This window comes from Delphinus delphis, chromosome 16 (genome assembly GCF_949987515.2).
Source record: "Delphinus delphis chromosome 16, mDelDel1.2, whole genome shotgun sequence".
In the NCBI taxonomy this organism is placed as follows: Eukaryota; Metazoa; Chordata; class Mammalia; order Artiodactyla; family Delphinidae; genus Delphinus; species Delphinus delphis.
The window spans coordinates 71,601,615-71,624,530 of NC_082698.1; the positions used below are offsets into that span (position 1 = coordinate 71,601,615).

The 22,916-nt window shown below is 42.5% G+C and overlaps 1 protein-coding gene across 1 annotated transcript in view; it reads left to right on the top strand.

Moving 5' to 3' along the window:
• The first annotated feature begins 1,302 nt into the window (after positions 1–1,302).
• The window catches only part of ANK3 (ankyrin 3), a 328,736-nt gene continuing 307,122 nt past the window's right edge, over positions 1,303–22,916 (top strand). Inside the window, 1 exon segment of the mRNA XM_060033488.1 lies at positions 1,303–1,582. Coding sequence (XP_059889471.1) covers positions 1,469–1,582 — 114 coding nt within the window. The 5' untranslated portion in view covers positions 1,303–1,468.

Here is a 22,916-nt window from a genome sequence, read left to right on the forward strand (position 1 = left end):
TTGATCTCCAAATCAGACATACAGTGAGTAGTCGTTGGCAGGAATTCACACTTGGGGCCCTTAATGAAGCAGGTGGGCAGCAGCTCCAGAGACCCCCCAACCACATCCTCACACAACACCTCTGCACTTGTGCTTCAGTCTCCACCCCTTTTAACAGTCAGTCCTGCAAAGTCAAATGCACTGATCTCCAAAGTCAAGGGCTTTGAGTGTTAGAAGCACACACGTGAAGTCTTTTCAATGAAGCATCATCTTTTTTCTTCCTGCTCATTTTCTGGGTGGATTTAGGTTTTCTCACCAGGACCTAAAAAGTTTTAGGTCCGGCCTGACATTTCAGCCATTTCTTGCTAAAGCTGTGTGGGTACCATGTGTTTGTGTGTGTGAACGGTTCCTGACTGAGTAAATTTCTTCCAGTGCGTGTGTCCATCCTAGCAGAAGATAGCCCAGCAGGCCTTGAGCACTGCTGCTACTTTATTTCACATCATGAATATTCAGAGGCTGCAGTCATTGAGGACTCAGGTGGCAAAAATAGTAAGGTGATGGAAGCACACCCTGACATGAACGCCAAGTCCACATTTCAGCGACTCAGAACCCCTGACTACAGCACAGATTTCCCATTCTCTGACCCTCGGACCTCAGGAGAGGGGGGTCCTGGGGACTCCTCTGAATCAGGCATCTGTTCCATACACCAACATGCTCACGGCTTGCTGTATGATGTTGTTTTTAAAAGACAACAGGCCCTTCTGTGCATCCTCCCCCATAAAATGCATTTAGGCTGATAGTTCAGCATAAAGGACACCCTGTTGAGACGGGCAATGCATGCATTGTTTTCCCCATCATGCAGTCAGGATCTCCCTAGCAAAATCGAGTGTCTTCTGTCAAATCTTATTTTATATATTTTGTCACCATCAGCAGTTACACTGAAGTAGGAACTGCTCCATTCTATTATGGGTTAAATTCTGCTCTGTGCAGACCTAGTGGTGATGTATAAATTGCAGCCCTGTCTTTTTTTCGAAGGATTCTAAAATAGGTTTTCAGAATTAGTGCTGGATTTTTGCTCCTGCATGTGTGGTGACTCTTGATTTTTTCCTTTCGGAGAAGCCTCCTTTGCAGCATTCCCCCTTCCGAGGAATCACTTAGACACTTCCAGCTGGTGGCAGGGGGTACAGCCATAATACAGCTTCCTCTGTCCCAGCTGTCTTTTTCACTACGCTAAATGCATTACGATGGCTGCACTCTCGTGTAAAGGTTCAGGTAGAGGGAGGTGTAGGATTAAGTCTGGAGACCGCCGTTGGGGTTTTTAAGGCTTCAGCTTCCCCAGCATCTTGGCATTTTGAATGGCTTCCTGCTTCGGGTCCAAGGTTTCTCTCCACTGATTGAAATGCTGCTGGAAGCCTGATTAAAGGTGCCTGAAGATATCACCTTCTACCAGGAAGCCCTGCGTGCTTGAGAGGATCTTTTTCAATGCATTATGGCTCATGCAGCCTCACAATTAAAGAAAAACAGGGATTTAGAAATCAATGCTGAAGAAGAGACTGAGAAAAAAAGGAAACACCGCAAACGGTCCCGGGATCGGAAGAAAAAGGTAGCTATGTATGCCAGCGCCTAGATCTTGCCTGGATCCTTTTTGTTTTAATCTCCTCTTGGCATCCGTTAGAAGCATTCGGGGCTATTTTTACATGCTGTGTGGAGTGTAAATTGGGTGTGTAAGTTGGGTGTGTAAGTCGGGAACAGATGATAGAAACCCTATGGCGGACAACCGGTGTAGGGTGGGCAAGACAAGGGAAGATTTTCTCCTGTGTGGGGATGATTGCAGTGCTCATGCGGAAGCCTTGCACTTTACACAGGCATGGGCACGCTTCCATGACACAGAAAGGAGTTGCAAGGGAGTTAAAAGGAGTTTCTTTCCAGCCTGGTCAAGGTGAAAGGCACTGCGGTGGCTTAGGATTGAGGGAGAGGCTGGAGAACCAGCCTTTTTACTTCTTACAGTTCTGTCTCGTGGAAAAGGAGCTTTTGTGCTAGAAGTGTGTCACATGTGTGCATTTCTCAGGCGGATCTGTGACCTTAAAGATGTGGCAGAAAAGTCACTTCCTGCTTTGTTTTTTTTTTTTGGTTTGTTTGTTTGTTTCTTCTCTCCTTCTGCCTCTCGTTTCTATAAGGTACTTTTAGGTAGATTGTGCAATGGTCATAAACTGCTGGAAATAACTTTCTTTTGTTAAGTGCAGCGAAACCCAGAGAGGCTGGTCTTTCTCTGCTGGCTGAGAGCGATCATCCTGAAGGCAGGAATTCCCGTGACAGGGCAGGGACTTGCAGCCTTCAACACTGATTGCTTTAGATCAAAGCATGGGCATCGATCCTCCTCTACTGATGTTCCAATGCAAGGGAGCAAATAGGAGGACTATTCTAGGTCAGTTGTGTTTTATTACAGCCTGGGAGTGCTTACTGTTTGGTGGTTGTGCCCTTAAATATGACTCCTAGAAAGCGACCGGGGGAGTGAGGCCCCAGAGCACTTTTCTTCCTTGACAATTAATAAAAATTGACTAAAACTCTGTGACCTGAATAGGTCATAAAGCATTTTTATGTCTCTTTGTGAGAGTTCCCAAAGGAAAGATCATCTTCATTCGCTTTGAGCAGTGATGCCTGTGCTTTGCAAACGACATGCAGATTTCATCCGCCACATGCCCCTTTTCTCAGGAGTGAGCATGAATATTTTCGGTGCCTTTGCCATTTTCTTCCAAGTGTGGATCTAGAGAAGAAGCCCCTCTGCCTTTTGTTACCTGGCAGACTTTCTGAGACTGAGTTTGGAGGGCTGCAGTGGTTCTGCTGCAAGATGTTAAATATAGATGGTTCCTGCTTCAGGGTTCTTGTAAATAAACTTCTTGAACGTATTTTCATGGAAGTACAAGCTTAAGTGAGGAAATTCTCTGCAAGTGTATTTCAACGCCTCGCACAGCAGAGCTGTTGTGAGATCGCTGTGGTTTGCTAGGTTCTGGTCTAATTTTACTGAAGTTAGGTTTGTCTGTGGGTTGGTCACTGTAGTTTTGACCCCTCTCTGCACATCTCCTCCCCCCCCCACCCCAACTCCATGGTAAGCTAGCTTCTGAGAAACACGAGGCCAGGAGCATACATCTGTATAAAGATACAGTTTCATCATTGATGTCGATAGTGTACTTAAGAGTTATTAGCCAAGCCAGGCTTAGGGATAGCAGTTTCCTGTGGGAGCAATGACAGGTCCGTTGCTTGTGCCTCGTCCCCTATTTGACTTGGAAGCAAAAGAGGGGAGGGGTGAGGCAAAGGGAGTTTCTGGGGTCACTGAGCTGAAGCAAATGCTTTGTGGACCAAAATGCTTTGTTATGAGTACAACAGAGTCTGTGCAATGTAAATCTCTTAGCAACCAGAAGGGAACATGGAGAAATATCAATATCGCTATTGTCAACGTGCAGGCAGATTTAAACGTTTTGTTCTCGGGGCACTCACAGAGGAGATCCAGAAAGGCGCTGGTGGGTAACACTTTCATTGCTGTTGCGCTTGTTAATTCATAACACAATGTAGTGTGTATATTCCCTATCAAAGGTACCTGTATTACAGAAGGTTTAGTATTCCTAGTCAAATGATCGCATGGACTGCTTCTAATTTGCAAAGTTAAGATTAAACGACTTTGAAGACACAATCTAGATCTCCTTCCGTGACATAACATATGTAACACTTACTCTCTCCAGAGTGAATTGTTTCAACTTTGAGTTTCTTTTTCCTACCTTTTCCTAAAATCCTAATTCAGGCTTCTGGGCTACTTTGTTGCATGTTGTCAGCCCCATGTCAATTGGAAAAGCTGCGTTTAAATACGTTGTGGGTTGCTATGGGAATCACTGCTCTTCCTCATATGCAGAAATATCCTCTAGGATCTTTTAATTACATAAGGGAAGAGTGAGCACTCTCATAAAATCACCAAACACAGAAGAAAAACTTCAAGAGTATCTAGTTTATAAAATAAGGAATTTGACTCATGGTACCCCTGCAGTTCAGGTTTGAGCAAGCCGAAGGTGAACCTTTCTTGATTATATCTCTGTGACACAGAATCCTACAGTACGGGACGTCACTAAGCATTATAATCAAATCATAATACACGTGTCAAATGAACATAGGATTCAGGTTTCATCAGTGTTTTTAAACCCAGTGAGTTGCACATTTGGATATTTTGAATATTGAGAACCATGAATAAGTGATTAGCTGTCAAAAAGTAGGAAACTTCTAGAAATTTATAATTAGTTGAATTTTAATAATGATATATTTTCTTCTTGGCATCACAACTTTCGTGTCAAGAAAAAGAAAATCTTCCTGTTGGTTGAAAGGAAATTCGTCTAGATAGATGAACCCTTAATCATTTATCATCAAGTTTTCTGACTTTAAGCAGAAAAAAAAGTTTCAATGCGTGTCTAGTGTAAAACTTCCTTACCGACACTTCCCACTGCCCTTCCCTGATATATGTTCCCCTTCATCCTCCTTCTCTCCTGAGGGACTTAGTTTGGCAGCAAGTGGGAGGCATGACAGAAGTAGACAGCACCTTTGGGCGGGTCCGTATTGGATCTATGCCCTCACTAAGCAACTTGCAGGGAGGAACTCTGTATCTCCTGCACCCAGCAGGTCCCTGGCGCACAGGTGGTGGTCAGTAGAGGGTCCAAGCCACCATGAACCCACAAGGGTTAGACTCACAAACGCTCTTCAGCCCCATATTTTCCTTGTTGCTGTTGGCTTTGGGTGCCATATTACCTACATGGTTTGCCCTCTCTCCACATGAGCTGTAACATGCATTTCAATATTGAGGAGTATTAGGAGAATCGACCTTTATTTATTCAGTATTTTTTAGGTAGGCTTGTATGTACTTAATACATCCTGTCAAAAAAAAAAAAAAGCAACAACTTTGAGGTGACCCATGAAAATTTATACTAAAAAAAAGAAACATTTATGGAATTCCCTTCTCTCTCTGTATGACTGACACAGGAATATACCAGGATGAAGGAGCAGTTAATTCTGTGATTAATATCCTTTCTGATATTGGTGTCACTCATAGAGCTGTTCAGTGGCAAAGCAGGAGTGACTTTCACGGCTTCATTTCTGCATTCGTGCATTCATTCAGTAAATATTTATTGAGGGATTTCTGGCATCAGGCGTTGCATTCCCCATTGGAGACAAAGCTAAACAAGGCAGAGTGGCAACGGTATGGTAGCTCCCTGCAGAGCGGGGAGGAAGAGAAGAGCACCATTAAATACCCTACAGATAAGGAGCCACAGTAAGACCCCCAGTTCAACTCGATTGGACTCACAGAAGGTTCTCAGCAGAGCTGAACCTTGGAGGAGGAGTGAGCGAGATAGACAAGCAGAAGGACAGGAATCCCAGGCCCGCAGCTGTTCAAGTATGCGAGAACATTCAGGTGTGTGAGAAACGAACGATATTTTGGAGAAAAGGGGACATGAGTATATGGCAGGAAAAATGGCTGGAGAAGTAGTCAGGGGCCAGATCACGAAAGTCTTTGTTTGCCATCTTACGGGATTGGAAATTAACCTGCTCAAAGGAGAGATGGACTTAAATCACCTTTGGTGGTGACGGTAGGGAGAGGAGACCGAAGAATTTTCTGAGTTTAGAACCATCCCTCAAGCATCAGTGTTGTAGACAGCAGCTGGGAAAGCCGTCAGGAAGCACCGATGGTGATGCAGGCATGAGAGATGCTGAGGGTCTGAACCAGGGCAGAGATGATGCCAGTGGAGAAGCGGGTGTTGCGTACGAGAGATATTTAGAGGAAGACTCAGTAGAACTTGGCAGTGGGTTGTGTGTAGGATGTGAGAGGGAGAGATCGGATTCTAGGGTAACTGCCAAGTTTCTGGCTTGAAGCGGAAGATGAAGAATTAAATTTCCCAGATTCATTTCTTTTCTCCCAGGACATTTCTTGACCTCTTAAAAAATGCACCAGGTAGGGTGTTATTAAATTGCTTTTTTAGGTGGAGGGTCATTTAATCTTCACAACAACCCTGCGAAGAAAGTATTTCTATTATCCCCATTTTACAGATGAGAAAACTGAGGCATGAGCCTTTAAGCTGTTCCTCAAAGTCTCCGCCCTAATTCATGGTAGAGCTGAGATGGCAATTTCGGTAGCCTAACTCTCCATACACTGTACAGTGTATGTAGTTAATATTTCACAGCTCCACATCAAAGTGGGCTTGAGTCAGAGAATCTTCTAAAAGATAAGCTATTCTCTAAATATCTGGAACTTTGACTAACAGGCTTTATATCTCTAAGTAATCTAGTATCATAGTAAGTCTCTTTTTCTTACCCTCTGAAATAGATTTTAATGTTCTACCTTATGAATTTCTTTTTTTTTAATTTTGAAAAATAAAGTGAAAAATTACCAACACCAGGATATCAAATCCTCAAAGACATGTTGCTGTAAAAACATAACAGTGTCTTAGGCGCCAGCTGTATACCAGGCAGTGTGCAGAGCGAGTCCCATGGGTCATCCTATTTTTTTCTCACAACTTTTCTATGAGGCAGGTATTCTTTTCATCCCCATTTTTCATAGCTAAAACCACGGCGTAAAGAGACTAAGTAACTTGCCTGAGGTCATATGGTTAGTAACTGGAGGGCCTAGACTTCAACTTGGGTCCTAGGACTTTGGAATCTGTCAGTCTGGGTTGATTGTAATGAAACTCTCTCAGTCTCTTTAAGAGTTAAAGCAACTGAGAACAGATTTCGGGAGAGCTGAACTCCTGAGTGTGATCTCTTGCCACAGAAGCTTGGCGCTTCCTGACGTTTTACAGGCTCTCCCGTGCCTGGTTACCTAGGTACCTGTGGCACCCACGATGTGAGATGCCGGGCGAGGTGAGGTATTTACTGCAGCACCTGGACTTTGGGGAAGAGGATTGTATGGACAAAGGGAACCTAGTCTGTTTCCTGCTTTGCTGAGTCCGTAGACTCCAGACATCTAGGGAGCCCGGTTTCTCTCTCAACATACTTGACACTCTGCACTGTAATTGTGTGTTTACATGTGTGTCCTGCCCAGGAAACTCTGAGCTCCTTGAGGGCAGAGGTGGTATCGTACTCACCTACTACCAAACTGAGGCTTGCAGAGTAGGTGGTTCAGTGAGGGGTGGGGGGAAGGGAAGGGAGGGAGGGAGGAAGGTGGCTGGGTGGCTGGCAGGACGGGTGCGTGGGTGAGAGGCAATATCATGCTTCGGAACGTGGACTGTAGGGTCAGACTGAGTTCAGGTGCTGGTGCTCTCACTTAGCTGCTGTGTTCTTGGGGGATTTATTTAACCTTAGTCTCTTCACCTGCAAAATGAAAACAGTAATAGTATGTACTTAGCCACAGGGCTGTAATAAGATGTCAGTGAATTAGTATTGGAACAGCGCTTGGCACAAAGTAAGAGTCGTAGAGTGGTAGTTGTTGTGTCTGTTCATAATGAACAGACACATAAACGGAAGAATGAATGGACTGTTTCCAACCTGAGGCTTCAAGAAGGATTGTGCCAACAAGTCAGCTCACTGAAGCGGGGCAGGTAAGCTCCCTGTAGGAGCACATCGGGCTGCTGCCCTGTCTTCACTCTTCCCCATTTGGAAAGGGATGGATGGAAGAAGGCTTAGCTTCTTCTCTCATAGGCAAGGCTGTAAACCTTTGTCCTTTGGTCTGCCAGAGATTTAGGCGTCGGGAGGCAGTTCAGTAAGACTTGTCAGCCGACTGGTTCTCTGTACTCTGTTACCATCACGGTACAATTTTTTTCCTCAGGAAAGTCATCTGTTCGTTAAAAAAAAAACAAAAAAACTTAATGCTATTAGATTAGAGCCAAAATAACTCATACCTTTATGCTGAACATAGATCAGGAATGATTTTATAGCAGTGTATCATAATGTGATTAATTATGGCTTCGAAATGATTGCTTATAACCTAGTACTACAAAATAAATGTATATTATACTCCTCCCCAATAAAGCCCAAGACTTAAGACACTGGCTTGCTCTTGATCAGTTACCTTTATAACCAGTACAGGATCACGTTAGGGATAAATTCTACATTTATTAATGTCCAAATATGTTACTTTAAAGTTCTTTTTGTTAGTTTTGTCGCCGACATACTGCAGAGATTGAACTGTTTCTTCCTCACTCTCCAGGCCCTTGATCTTTTCTGTCTTTTAATTTTCCTTTGGCATGATGGTATATTATTGTGTGTGTATGTGTGTTTTATTGAATTTCAATGTGCAAAAGTGTTACCTTTTCATAGGTATGCTTGAGGAAAATGAGGATTTGGCAGTGTTTTAAGTTCTTTACAGTTATAAGAAAAGTTTGCATCAATCACATCACATTTTACCTTTATCTGTTTATCTAATACAAATGTATTGTGCACCTCCATTGTGCCTGTCCCTGTACGGGGAACTGGTAAGATAAAGGATGGAAGCTGTAGGTCCATCTGCTTGCTCTCTTTGGGATTCTGCTTGTATTACTCTACACAGGTCGGGATGAAGGACTGAAGTAGAAAATGAGTATTTTTTTAGTGGGCCTCCAATGTGCTGAGTGCCTCTTGCATTCCTCATCTTATCTGAATTTATGTCAATACTATTCCATAATGTTATCCACATGTACAGAGGTATTAGCCTAAGCTGAAGTTTGTTATGTAACTTGCCTCAGTTACAGAAATAGCTGGGCTTAAGGCCAGGGTCTCTGTGGTTGTAAGTCCCTTGCTTGGGCCATCAGAACCTCTACAGAAGAGATTATTTTAAGGGAGGTTCTTATTAATAGACATCTATGGTGAATTCTTATGTCAAGAGAAGAGTTATCACCTTTGAAATGTTAAAAGTTATTTAGTAATTGGGATTTTTATAAATTAATCATTTAAATTTAACTGCAAAGTCTAAATGTTGTGTAAACCATTACACTTAAGTTACTACATTTAAAAGAATTTTTAAGGGAAATTCAGCCACTGGAAATAAAAAGAATCATTAGCTTATACCTATTGACTAATATATAGGTTAAATATTGAAAGAGAATGTTTGAATACAATGTTACACTGTCAGTTACACAATCCAAACTTTATTCTAGAGATATTTCTATAGAAAGGTAACATTTGGAAACAAGCAGTCTGCTCTAATTTTACCCGAGTTGTTGTTTCTAGTTTGTACAAATGAAAAGCAGAAGAGTTGAAAGCAAAGCAATGGAAATCAAGCTTGAATCTTTTACATATAAATCACATTTTTCTGGCGCTTATCCCATTCACTCAAGATTATGCTTTCCCGGACCCAAAGTGGTGTCATGAACTAGAAAAGTCCATCATTGCCAAATATAGGAGCTGCCTATAAAACGTGTAGATTTCAATTTAGATTTAGTTGGTTCCAGTGAATTATTTCTCAGTCTTAGGTGGCCTTCCACTAATGAGGATCATGTCACCAGTTCCGTTTGAATTTAGATGAAGCCCATGAGAATGGGTAGAGACTAATGTTCATATCTGCCAGCTCTGGGGCTTGCCTTTAGGCAGAACAAAAGGCAACTCGCACCATCACCATATGAGAAGGATATGCGGATTGTGTGGAAAAGGACTGGGAGAGAGGGGTTGGCTGGAGAGGGTTGGATGGAAAGAAGCCCAAGATTTTCTAGTGACTGGAAGTCAGTGACATGGAAACATTTATAATTTACATGTAGATGCCCAAGACCCTTGTGATGTTAATATAAACAGCATTGTTTTATCCTAATGAAAGATAATTTTGTAAGAACTCTAGACAGTGGAAGAGGTAAATGGTCAATTTTGTTTAGTAGAGGATTAAAAACAAATAAAGCAGGCAAGCAATAAGGAGAAAGATGTGGGGAGAGGGCTAAGTACTACAGTTCATGGTTCTGGAAAGAATGCACTTTGGGGCTAGATGTGAGTTCACATGGCAGCCACTTCTGATTAGCTGTGTGGCCTTAAACTAAATTTCTTTGGGCTTCAGTTTCTACCTTGGTCAAATGGGGCTATTAATCCTTTACTTGCATACGTATCATTAAGAGTAGAAATACCGTAAAGGCGTTTTGCCAAGTTCCTGGCATAAAGGGAGCCCTTACGAGGTCTCCTAGCTTCCCTTATAGTGTGGGCTCTCAAATGTAATCAAGTGCCTGTAGCCAAGAAGCGGGCAGAGGAACTGAGAAAAAAAAAGGGGGAATGTTTTGAAGAAGCTTTACACCCAGGAAGTACTCAAATTATTTGATGAATGAAATTTTACTCATAGACTTGTATCCTCAAACAGTCATTTGAGTCCTGCAGTTCAGCTCTTTGCAAACTTTTCTGTAGCCCTCAGGGAGTTGACATCTGTCATTTTGAGAAATCCTCCCAAAGACTCATATGTTAAATACATTTTCCATTCATTAACACTATTATTAATTAGCTTCTCTCAGTAGTTAAATGATAGCCTAGGTAGATATTAAAGAAAGCTTCAGAACCATATGTACAGATAGAGGTATCAGGTAATTCTTTTAGCAAATGAACTTTATTATGCAGATTTGGGCATGAAGGTTGAAATATTTATAGAGGGAAAGTACTTAATTGGGCTGAATGAAACAATCTTCACTGGAGCGTTTATACATTATAATTAATGAGAAGAAACAAAACGTTACCTGTACAATATGTCTATAAGATACATATACTGTATTTCATTACCAAGTAAATGATCACCCCTTCTAGGGAGCATGGCCATTAAAGAGAGTTGCAGGATAGCTGGGGACCGAAGGAAGAGTGGATAATCTGGCCAGTATAAAGCCATCACCTTTTATACCTGGTTTCAGAACCCAAAGCGGCCTGTGGACTGTCTTCCTTTTCCAGCACATTCTCTTCTCCCTGCTTTCGCACACAGCCACCGGGAAGGGCCTCTACCATTTTCAGTCAGACACAGCATGTTACCCTGCCTCGGGCCAGATTGGCCCAGTTCAGTATCTGCCACTAAGAATTACCTGTGTGTTTAAACTCTCTCCTTCACCCTAAACCAAACAGAAAAACCGGACCTGAAACCTGGACTTCTCTCCTAAGACATTTTTATTAAAGACTCTATGTGATTTTTTTTCACTTTTTGAAGAGGACTGTATAGTGAGATACTGAACAGCAAAAGTATATGGAATATAATTTACCCTTTCATTTATCGAGCTATAATTCATTGAGGAACTACCGTGGGCCGGGCAGTCTATCAAGTGCTTTGAGTATCGTATTGAATCCTCATGCATGGGTGGTATTATCCTCATTCTCTGTATTACGGGAGTTACACTCTGAAAGTTTCAGCAAGCCCAGGCTTGCACAATTGGCAAGTATAAAGCTCGAGTTCAAACCCAGATCAGCCTGATCACAATTTTCCCGGAATACTGAAATCAGTCTTTCCCGGACTCTGGGATGCCTTGCTGGGGTTTCTACCCCCTAGAAAATTCCTAATAGGATGCTTCTTCTGATTTATCTCTTCCCCCACCAAAAGAAAAGTACAAAATGGGGCATGGAGCATGGGAGGCTGGTAATATTGAATGTGATAAATCAATTTACATAACTTCAAGCCACTTTCACTTCACACATTGACTTGAAATGCATCCTACCTTAACAAAATCATAATCGTGCTAATGGTACAATAAAGTAATGTAAATATAATCAATTCCCAAATGTTGGTATTTTCCAAGATAAGCAGTGAATCATTTTGTGTCGGCTAATTTCTTGGGTTTTGAAATGAGTATATTCCCACGTGTTTGCTGATGCCTTCCATCTCATGCTTATCATTTTTTTAATAAGAAAACTGTGGAAGAAGCTGGCTTTAAATAACCCACTCGGGGCCTCAAAACAGATGAAATTTCAGAGATTAAAAATGAAAATACAGTTTGTAGGATGGTAAGAAATTAACACCAACATCAAAAATCTACTTCAGCTGATGACATAGACAAAATGTTAGAATTTGAGTCACCATTGCTTTGCCAGATTCTTTTGTCATCATCAGGAGAGAAAAGGTCTCTTAGGCCTTATGACGTGATACTCCTTTTTGTCCTTGACAATAAGAACAATGGGTAAAAAACTTTAATTTGGGGAGGGGAGTTGGTAAAAATCGGAGTCTCCAAAAACTGTATTAGTTAGAATAGATGATTTTAGGCTTTACTAGCGAGCCTCAGAGTGAATCAACAGGAAACTCACTAGCAAAAGTTAGGTTCCAACAAGGTCCTGCGGTATAGCACAGGGAACTCTGCTCAGTGTTTTGTGGCAGCCTGGATGGGAGGGGAGTTTGGGGGAGAACGGATACATGCATAGGTATGGCTGAGTCACTTTGCTGTGCACCTGAAACTATCACAACATTGTTAATCGGCTATACTCCAGTATAAAATAATAAGTGAGGTTCCGTTCACAGTAAACTAATTGGTAGGTGCCAAAGGCTGTTCTCTCTGTTAATACTTACATGAACCCTCTGAGTTAGGTGGCTTTATCCTCATTTTGCAGATCAGGGAATGAGGCTCAGACATTGAATTTATAAGTAACAGAGAGCAAAAAGGAGAGGCAGAACCTGAACCATGGCTGTCAGACTCGAAGGCCTTCCCCCACCCCTAGTTCACTGTTCTGCCTACAGATTATTCACCAGTCATATAACCTTCTCGCATTTGGAGAAGTCTTTTACTTTCATTTTTCGTTATTTTACTTTCTAATCAGTTTCTAAATCATTTTTATGCCTCCCTGTCGCCAATGTTATCATTCGTTTGTTTTATGTGGTAAGTACTAGATAAGAAGTGCTTTTTAAATAATGATGCATGACTTAAGCTCTATGTTTTTACCTTCCAGTGTTACATGGGGACTTTAAGTATTATTGCAAAGCACAGCAATTTTGAATCAGGTACAAAAAGATCATAACTGACATTCGCACCATGGATTTCCAATAGTCCAGGGAAGCAGCATTTGTCCAAGCCATGACCTTGAACGATGCATTTTGTTTTCTATTAGTAAATCCTCAACATGTCCAGTCTCATAATTCCCAGCTACATTCCTGCTACCTGGCTGCTGAGAGGTGAAGGAGAGAGGATGTGCTGGAAGGTTCTGAGGTCACTGAACCCCACACTGCCCACTGCTCCCTCCCTCTCCTGTGAAGACCTGCTGTCCCTGTGTGCCAGCGGCTCGGTCACAGCCGCCTAATTCATCAACATCCTGAGTATATTTACTTAGCTCTGTCAACACTCAAAATATATTTGCCCGCCCTAAAGTAACAGGAGGATGACCATACTGATGTTTAAAAATGCTGAATGCAGGGCTTCCCTGGTGGCACAGCGGTTGAGGGTCCGCCTGCCGATGCGGAGGGCACGGGTTTGTGCCCCGGTCCGGGAAGATCCCACATGCCGCGGAGCGGCTGGGCCCGTGAGCCATGGCCGCTGAGCCTGCACATCCGGAGCCTGTGCTTCGCAACAGGAGAGGCCACAGCAGTGAGAGGCCCGCGTACCGCAAAAAAAAAAAAAAAAAAAATGCTGAATGCAGTTAATTTCTTCCCTTTGAAGAATGGCCATTGTTAACGATCCCTGCTTTACTAGGCCTCTTCGGCTGGCGTCGTTCTTTGCCATCTAAAAATAAATGGTTTCGTTATGCACATCGATTCCATCCACATTCATTCCAAATGGAATTAATGCATTCATACTGGTAATTCAGGCATGTGAAATTGCACATATTCGCTTGTCTTCATTAGTGATCACCATCCTCCTTCTCATTTCCAGTCCGTGATTCGTTTCAAAAGGTTTTGCTTGTGCCTTGTCTTAGCTGAAATGGGATCTTTGAGGGTGACCATGAATACCTTGAAAATAGGTATTTTCCCTGGTGACTGTGTTATGACCTGGTTAACGTGAGCCCTGGCGGAGAGTCTCTGCAGACGTTTGGTGTGGTTAGGACAGCCGGGCTTTCTCTTGTTCCTCTGCGTGTGGGTCCAGATCCTGGTCTTTTTCCGAGCTTTCCATGGAGGAGCCTTGTCTTCCCTGGCTGGTTGTCCTTGGATTTTACATAACACGTTTTAGTGGATTCTCTGTGGGATAAGATTAAAATAATTATGTAGCCATCCATTTGGCCTTTGAGGAGCATGACCTTTTTATTTTCTGGTGGATTAGTTAGGATTTGGTTTGCAGTGTCAGGAAGGGAGAGTGTTCTTAGGTGCATTCGGCATTCTGGGCTTTGACCTGCTTTCCTAGAGCTTCATTTCAGCTTTAGTGGAACCTAAATGATTAATACGATCTGTGCTGTGTCTGCCTGTAGTGCTTAATCCAGCCTCTTTTTTTTTTTTTTTTTAAGTGCTGTTGGGGATCTCTGAAATAATAGGAAAACTGATTTTCTGTGGAAAGAGCGAATGGTCTGGTTGTGAGCTGTGGAGTCACACAGGCTTGGATTTGAATGTCACCACTGTCACTTCTTTGCTGAGTAGTCTCAAGGTGGTGACTTAACCTCTCTGAGCCTCCGTGCCCTCTTCCTTAATAATACCTAGTGCAAAGAGAGGTTATGAAGACAAAATTAAAGTGATCATGAAGTATCTGGCACAGAGCAGCGATTCAACGAATGTTAATTCCTCCCACTTCCCCACTCCTTTCCTCTTTCCCTGGTCCACTTGGAAGAAATGAGAGTCTTGTTCTAGCCTGAGCATATTTAGTGAGAGTTGTCAGTTAAAATGGGGAACTTAAGTTTGCTGAAGTTAATTATAAAGCAGGGGGTAAAAAGTAAAGAGTATATGTGTATGTAGAGAAAAAATAGATATTTATATAAAATGTAATAATAATTTTTTTTTTTTTTTTTTTTTTTTTTTGCTGTACGTGGGCCTCTCACTGGTGTGGCCTCTCCCATTGCGGAGCACAGGCTCCGGACGTGCAGACTCAGTGGCCATGGCTCACGGGCCCAGCCGCTCTGCGGCATGTGGGATCTTCCCGGACCGGGGCATGAACCCGTGTCCCCTGCATCGGCAGGTGGACTCTCAACCACTGCGCCACCAGGGAAGCCCTGTAATAATAATTTTATATTTACATCTATATTATATATTCTCTCTATACGTATACATTTCATATATATATATATATATATTCATTCCATAGGTAGACAGATTCCACAGAGGACAGTTAAACCCGGAGCCAGATTTCATTAGTTTCCATTAGGAAGAAATGTGGTTTGTGGCTAGAGCATTGAAGGTGGTCACTGAAGGTGGTGTGGGACACTGGGGTCCTTGGGAGGCGCAGGGCTTTCCCAAGATCACTCAGCACGGGGCACCCAACATCCAACGCAGGTGTCTCCGTCTGCTTGGTAGACTTGCCAGGCTGAGTGAGAACCCAGTCCTTTTCCCTGGGTCGGCCTTCATGGGTTTACCTTTGCCTTCCCGTTAAAGGTCTCGCACTGGTAGCTGCTCCTTGGCTCCCGGAGTGAAATCCACCTGGAGGAAAGCAGCCAGTGCAAGTTCAGTTTTAGCGACTCTCCTCTAAGTGTGTCAGAGCCTGTCTCTGATACACGTTTCCCAGGGACAAAGAAAGAGATGTAGGCAAACCACGGACAGACAGGGTGTCTTGCTAAATATTACTGTCCAATCACAGAAGACTTGTTTCAGAGCCTTTGACAGTATTTAATGCCTGTTGTGCTACTTTTACCCCCTGCTGTATTACTTGTCATCTCCTAGGATGTTCTCTGAGTCCTTTTAGTTATTCTTACCGTGTAAATCATTGCTGTCCATTGTAAACACGACATTCCACACAGGGAGGCCAAGATCACCCTGAGAGCATTACTGGGACCTTTTTGAAATATGTCTTCCCAGTCTTTTTCTGTGCGTGGATATACTTAGTGTCTTCTTTCCTCTTTCCTTCCCTTTTCTTCCTTTCCTTCTCTTGCCCTTTTTCCCCAGAATTAATAGAAATGAGGCAATAGCGGTATCTCCTATCTTGTGACCTCATTTTTTTCTCACTGAACAATACAATATGAACGTATGTTCATGTCAATAAATATATTTCTGTAAGGCTTTCAGTGGCTCTATATAGTCTCCTACTTAATGGATGTACCACATTGTATCCAACTGATCTCTTTTTTTAATGTATTGAGTTCATTTCAATTTTTGTTATCATGAAAAATGGCACAAAGGACAGTGCAGCTTCGTCTTTTCCTGAAAGCACAGTGTTCTCATTTTCGGTTCTTCTTATTTCTGGTGGTTCCTTAGCATCACATTCAGGGTCCTCCGTTCTCAAACCAGAGCCAGCATCTGCAACGTCATTTCCCACAGATCCACTAGTTAAGCCTAGTTCTAGCTGGAATGACTCTCTTTCCCGCTTCCCAGAGCATGTTCCTATTTCCCACCACGGATCTTCATGTCGCTCTGCCTGCACTATCTCCTTCCCCCTTTCCCCTTCCAAGTGCCAGGGCTCAGCTCCAAACCCACCTTCTTCCTGGGACACTGGTTCACCAGCTGGAAGTCGTCTCTTTCCTCTTAACTATTACAACTCTTTGTACCTCTTAGGAAACCTAAGATACTCTCCATGAAATTACAGTCTTTCGTAAATGAATGCCTCTCGATGAAAAGTTACAAGTCTTGATTTTGAATCTTGGCAAGGCCCATAAGTTTGCAACTTCAGCTGCTTTTTCCTTGCATTTAAAAAAAATTTTTTTTTTTTTTTTTTTTAGCAGTACGCGGGCCTCTCACTGTTGTGGCCCCTCCCCTTGCGGAGCACAGGCTCCGGATGCGCAGGCTCAGTGGCCATGGCTCACGGGCCCAGCCGCTCCGCGGCATGTGGGATCTTCCTGGACCGGGGCACGAACCCGTGTCCCCTGCATCGGCGGGCGGACTCTCAACCACTACGCCACCAGGGAAGCCCTTTCCTTGCATTTCATACTGAGGCCCATGGCACAGTGCTATGGGGAGGCCTTCCCAGCTCCCAGCGTTCTCTCACGCCCCTGCTGGACTACAGATTCCTTGGATCCAGACCATTACTGATGGGTAGCACGTCCTCCCCAGGCCCCCTTGGCCCTGTCCTGTTAAATGAATAAATGGCAGTGACCACGCAGCTCTCTGCCCAGGGCTCTGTGCCCTTCCTCCAGCCTTCAGTCGAAAGTTCTTAGGCCCATGGCTCTTAACTGGCCAGAGAAGAGGCCGTGTCACATTTCACCTTGGGATAGTGTGACCAACCAGCCTGTTTTGTCCAGGACCGAGGGGTTCCCCAGCGTGTAGGACTTTCAGTGCTGAAATTGGGACAGCCCTGCCCGTCTCCCCAAGGGTGTATTAGAATTGATAGAACATGGCTGGGGAGGGGGTGGGGGTCTAATAGTAGAGCAAGGGGGAGGTCCTCGGTGCCCCCTGTCTCTAAAACCCTCTCAGCCTTGCTTCCTCTAAGGGTCTTGCCTTCCATCTATAATTATGACGTCACTTTCTCCTCTGGAGTCACGTTCCCATGTTTTAATTTCCAGTGTCTTCAGTGGGCATTATTTCTTCCTGAATTTTCTCCCATCTCCTGATTGTCTAAGCACAGTGGACCATTCCACATGCTATGTACGCCAGAGCAAGTATAGGAAAGTACATAAAATTGAGCTTTGGGAAACAACTCGTGCTTTCATCATACAGCGTCTCATCTAGGACCCAATCGCGTGTGCCTGGCTTTTCTCCCTCTGCCTCTTTAACTCCTTGGATCGTGTATTGCACTCACCTTCTTGTTCGGAGCGTTCCCAGCTCTGACTTGCCAAAGCTGTCTCCTCCCCCGCCCACCTGAGCCCAGGGAAGGACACCCCAACCTGCCAGCAGTCTCATCCCTGGAGAAGCCCTGGCCCGGTTGCCACTTTCCACCACGTAATGGGGCATGGACACAGAAAGAAAGAACTTTACTACTTTTCAATTTAACTCTGGTTTAGAGTTTCACATCCTAGTCAGAGGGAAGCTACCATTGCTTTTTCAGGAAATGTTTAGATGGGGGCCGCTGTGGATCGCCATAAATGTTACACGTGTGGGAGACTCACATTGTCCTGTGATTTACATGATTAAGATAACAAACGGGATTGTTTACAACAAGTTGAAGTACTGAGTTTAAAAATTCATTTATCGTGCCTCCATTTTCATACCAATCACTCAAATCATATATAATGGATTAGAAGTGACTCTTTTGGACTGTAGATTAAAATATATGATTCAATCACTTCACTTCATTAGAAGGAGTAAATGATTTCATTTCATTTCAATTCAATGAAGAGCTACTGTGGAAATCTAAATTTGAACCTATAGGACTTAGGTCAAGGGCAAATACATGGGTTTTGAAGGGCACAGTAGTGTGGAAAGTCCCCGCAGACTGTCTAGAGCTGTGCAACGTTAGAGGTGAGAGGAGCCTCTGAGGTCGCCGAGCTGCCCTCTGCAGAGCTTGCCTCTCCTCGACACAGTCTACGAATTGCCTGTCAGTCTCAGTGTGTGAATTGCCTGTGAGTCCAAGCATCCTGCCTCTAAACGTAGCCCACACTGTTTCCGGACGGTTCTAAATGTTAGAATATACTCTCATTTTGAGACTAAATCTAGCACCCTGTTATGTCCACCCATATGCCAGCTCTTTACAGAGACGGAGAGAGTGGTGTGCCCATGTTGCTTCTTCCCTCCAAGCTCAGTGTTCTTTGTTCCTTTAGCCGGCGCTCATGAGACGGTTGCAAGACCCGTTAATTCCCCATTTAGGAATTAGGTGCATTAATTCATCAAGGAATCCTAAGGATCCCCACTTAGGAATCATGTGGTACCCTGAATTGACATAGTAGTTGGCATGTGGACGTTGATATAGCACAGCCTCAGCTGTTGCCACTAATTTGTAAAAGGGGCCAAGGTCACAGTCGTTTTAGGGAGAAGACAGTTGAGAGCCTGTTCAGTCCCTTTTCATGGGAACTTTGTTTCTGTTTTGCATGTGGATTTTATCCTTCCTTCTTAACTTTCAGTTTGGCCTTCTGGTTGGCATTGAAATGCAGTGTATACGTTTGGCTGACTGGTGAATACGTTGGAACACTTATAAACAGTACCTAAAAATAGATTTATAAAGATGGAAAAGCTTTGTTCCTTCTAATACTTTATCCTCTGTATCTGCCATTGTAATATCTCCCATTACGTTATCCCTCATACTTAGTAATGATTTTCTAAGTGATTATTAAGTACCAACCATATGTCCTGCATGGTTCTTTCTCTCCTTTTTCCTGCTTGGCTTCTGCTCTTCCATTTTGTTTTTTCTTATCTTCTTTATCGTAAAAACATTTACTAGAACGCACTAGAACAGATGGAAATACTTCATTTATCAGTTGGATACCAGAGAGGAACAAACTGTGTAATGTGGTAAACTTTATCAAAGGTTGATTTTTCATATATTTCAGATTAACCAATTTAATAGGTAAACACTTGGCTTCTTAGAGACTAACTTTTATGAACTGATTCCTTAGAAACTAAGCCATGTGGAATTATTCTGACAGAAAAATTAGCCACTAATAAGGGCATAAAAAGAATAAAATTCTGAAGTAATTTGTTATGGTCCAGTGACTGAAATATACATATTGTTTTGATTCAGAAACATTTCAGTTCAACATACATGCCTTGGGAATACAAAGAGAAACAAGACGTGCTTGCAGTTCTTTGGGAACTCGTAGTTCCGTAAAGGAGACAAGTTTAAAAGACTTGAAATAGTCTCCTAGTTGATATAGAAAATGTATAAAGTGAATGGAGGTCGTAGGAAGGGGCAGGTCTCTCAGGACAGAGGGCAGAGAGGTGCAGCCGTTGAAGTGGCTCCTGAAGACAGAAGTGTGGGCAGATGACGTAGAGAGAGCACAGCTAGAAAGACTCTCAGAAGTAGGATGGATCGGGCGTGATGGCTTAATTGGGGTGGAAAAGAAAGGAGCCAAGAAGGATGGGTTAGAGATGTCAGATGGGGCATCTGAGAGGCTGGTACACCTTGTATTAAGATAGGCATGCAGGGACTTTCCTGGTGGCGCAGTGGTTAGGACTCTGCGCTTTCACTGCTGAGGGCCCGGGTTCAATCCCCTGGTCGGGGAACTAAGATTCCCCGCAGGCTGTGTGGGAATGCGGAGGGTTTGGCTTACATTTATGCAGGATGTGCCCCCTCCCATCTTCCTGCTTTCCCTTACTCCTGTCAACCGTTACTATTTTTGCAAAGTAAAAAAATGTTATTGTATGGTGACTTTTAACTTGGGTTTTCAGTATTAGCTCAGAGATACTGAAGTTCTGTACTTGGACCACCCGAGAGCAGAGAAATCCACTCAGCTGATCAATTAGAAACCTAGAGAATAATTACTGAATTATTTTGAGACACGTTGAAGCCATTGCTTTTGGTCTAGGCTGTTATTCATTGGACGTGATGAATTTAGAAATGCTAGTGAAAAGGCTTCTTAACTTTAGATTGTGACAACCCTCATGGTGAGAACTGTGATGTTATATTCGTGTCCAGCCATATACTGTAAGCATTTGTTATATTCACAATCAACTCTTCATAACCGTGACACGCTTTAATGTATCCTTCCATTTTGTGAACAATGTATTTATAGTGATTTTTTAAAAAGAAGTAGAAAAATCGAAGAAAATCGCCCACAATAAACTACATGATCAATCCATTTCTTTCACAAACCATCTTTAAATGTTTAATTTTCAGAAGTTTAGAGAAATGAAAAAGAAAATATCCTGAAAAACAATTTAATAGGAGAACAGTTTCTTCCAACAAATACCTTCATTAAAAAAATGGGCTTGATCTCACTTGAAAAATAAAAGCGCTCTGAAAGTTTGCCAAACTGATTCTAGTAACGTGCACTAGATTTCACTTTTCTGAAATGTGCTACTTTTACTGAAAGAATAGTTCAAGTTTGAAGCTGCATTTTAAAGACTTCTGCAAAAAAAAAAAAAAATCAAGTGTGCTCCGCTGACCTTTTATAAACCACTTCTGGGAAATGTACAGAGTATTCTGATGAAAACGTTGCTTAAGTATTAAAGCCCAAGTACCCATAAGGAATGTCGTTACCCCCAAATTCATGAGATTAATTTTCTCCTAATTCTTGTGTGGTTGTGTTTGTGTCTGTTTGTATATCTGTATTTTTAAATTCATTAGCTTGACAACTGCATATCAGTATTTGCAGTTATTAGTTCTAGCAGAAATGAACAGACATCTAATCTGAGTTTAGCTTAGTTGAGAGTCAACACAGATAAAATTAGAGAAAACAGTGCACAGTTTGTTTTTTTAAAGATAAAACAGATATCTATGGCTCAATGTAATAGATAGTTATGTTAAACAGGAAGTTCCCCTGGATAGAATGTTGCAAAATACATGTTGGCCCTTGACAATTTAAAGGAGTCCTTTTATATTAGGATAATTGTGTCTTGATGTATCTGTCTTTGAGGTTCACTATCCAATTATCATAAATGAGGCACACAGTTTATGAAGAGAGGCCTTCCTAGCCTCAGTGTTTTGTGCTCTAGACCACAGCTGGGAAATTTACTTCAGATATGGCTGGGGAGTCCCAAGGTCCCTCATGTCGTAATGGGGAATGTGGCAGGAATGCCTAGCCCAGAATTCTAGCTTGAACTTGCAATTTAATGTAACACTTTTAATTGCATTCTCAGCAATATTTACTTTCATCATAACAGCAAACCGTTCATGGTAATGTCTTAGTAAATTGTGGCACCAACGCAGAGACGTGTGGCACCAGGAATGCCTCGGCTTTTCTGTGAACTTACAGCAAAAGGCGTTCTTTCTGATTTGCCTTGCAATTGTATGTCTGGAAAATTCTGAAAGGAACTCTGTGCATAGAATCTTATTGTTTTTTAATGTTTCCAGGAGAATTTTTTTAAATCAAGTTATAATTCACTTTAGTCAAATGCAGTGATGCTAAATATATATTTACTCAGTTTTGACAAATGCATAGTTGTATAAGCCATTCATCCAACAAGGTGTTACATTTCATCGCCTCTGAAAGTTCCTCTGTGCCATTTCCCAGTCAGCATCCCTCATCCACTTGAAGCAGCCAGTGTTAGGATTTCCAGGACCATTGCTGATCAAAGATCAAAGAAGGATCTTTAAAATTATGTTTTCTTTTTAAGGAATACTTCCCCCTTAGGGAATCATCCAAAAGTACATGCGTTGACCAAGAATAAGGATCAAAAACTTAGCTATATAGAATTTCAATGGATTGCTTCTAAAACACATGCAAGCATCCTAAGTGTTCAGTTGTTACTAGAAGAGGAACAGGTCCATTTCCAGACTGTCAAAAAGATTTCAAGGCATTTTATTTCTCATTGCATTTTAAAATCTGGCTCTGTTTTAATTCCCAGTCTGGTAAAGATTGCCAGCAATGCTTTGTGGTTGTCACCTTAACCTTGTGTGGTGTGTACACCCTTGTGTGGGGTGGGATAAATGATCCATCAGTGGGAATTTAGTACGAATGATCGGTAAATGTCATGGATGAAGCTGACAAGCTCAGTTAATGCCCCCCAAATGTAGAGAAGCAGTGTTTGCCTGGTATCCTCTCAGCCTCTGTGGGGTAATAGGAGAATAAGTAAAATATTCTTCACATCTATTTCTTCTCCATGAGTATGTACCATTGCTTCAAAGGTGAGGCTTTATCATTTGGTTCTCATAGTGACCAGACAAAGAGTACTTCTGTTCTCTCCCCTGGGGTACGGGAATGGGGGGGAGAGAGAGAGAGAGAGCGTTCCATATTTCCCCTAGAGATTTTCTTTTCTCTCCTTTTAGCTAATGTGCTCTTCTTGCTAAATAAATTTCAGGGACAGGGTTAGAATAGACTGAACAACGCAGAGAGAGAAAAGATTCCAGGATGGAGGGCTACTTTTCCTTCAGTATTGCAACCCATGGCATATAGAATGAAATTGCACTGCCATTGTAATTCTCTTTATTAAAATAGACAAGCATTAGACAAGCAATAAAATGTCCATCTGCACT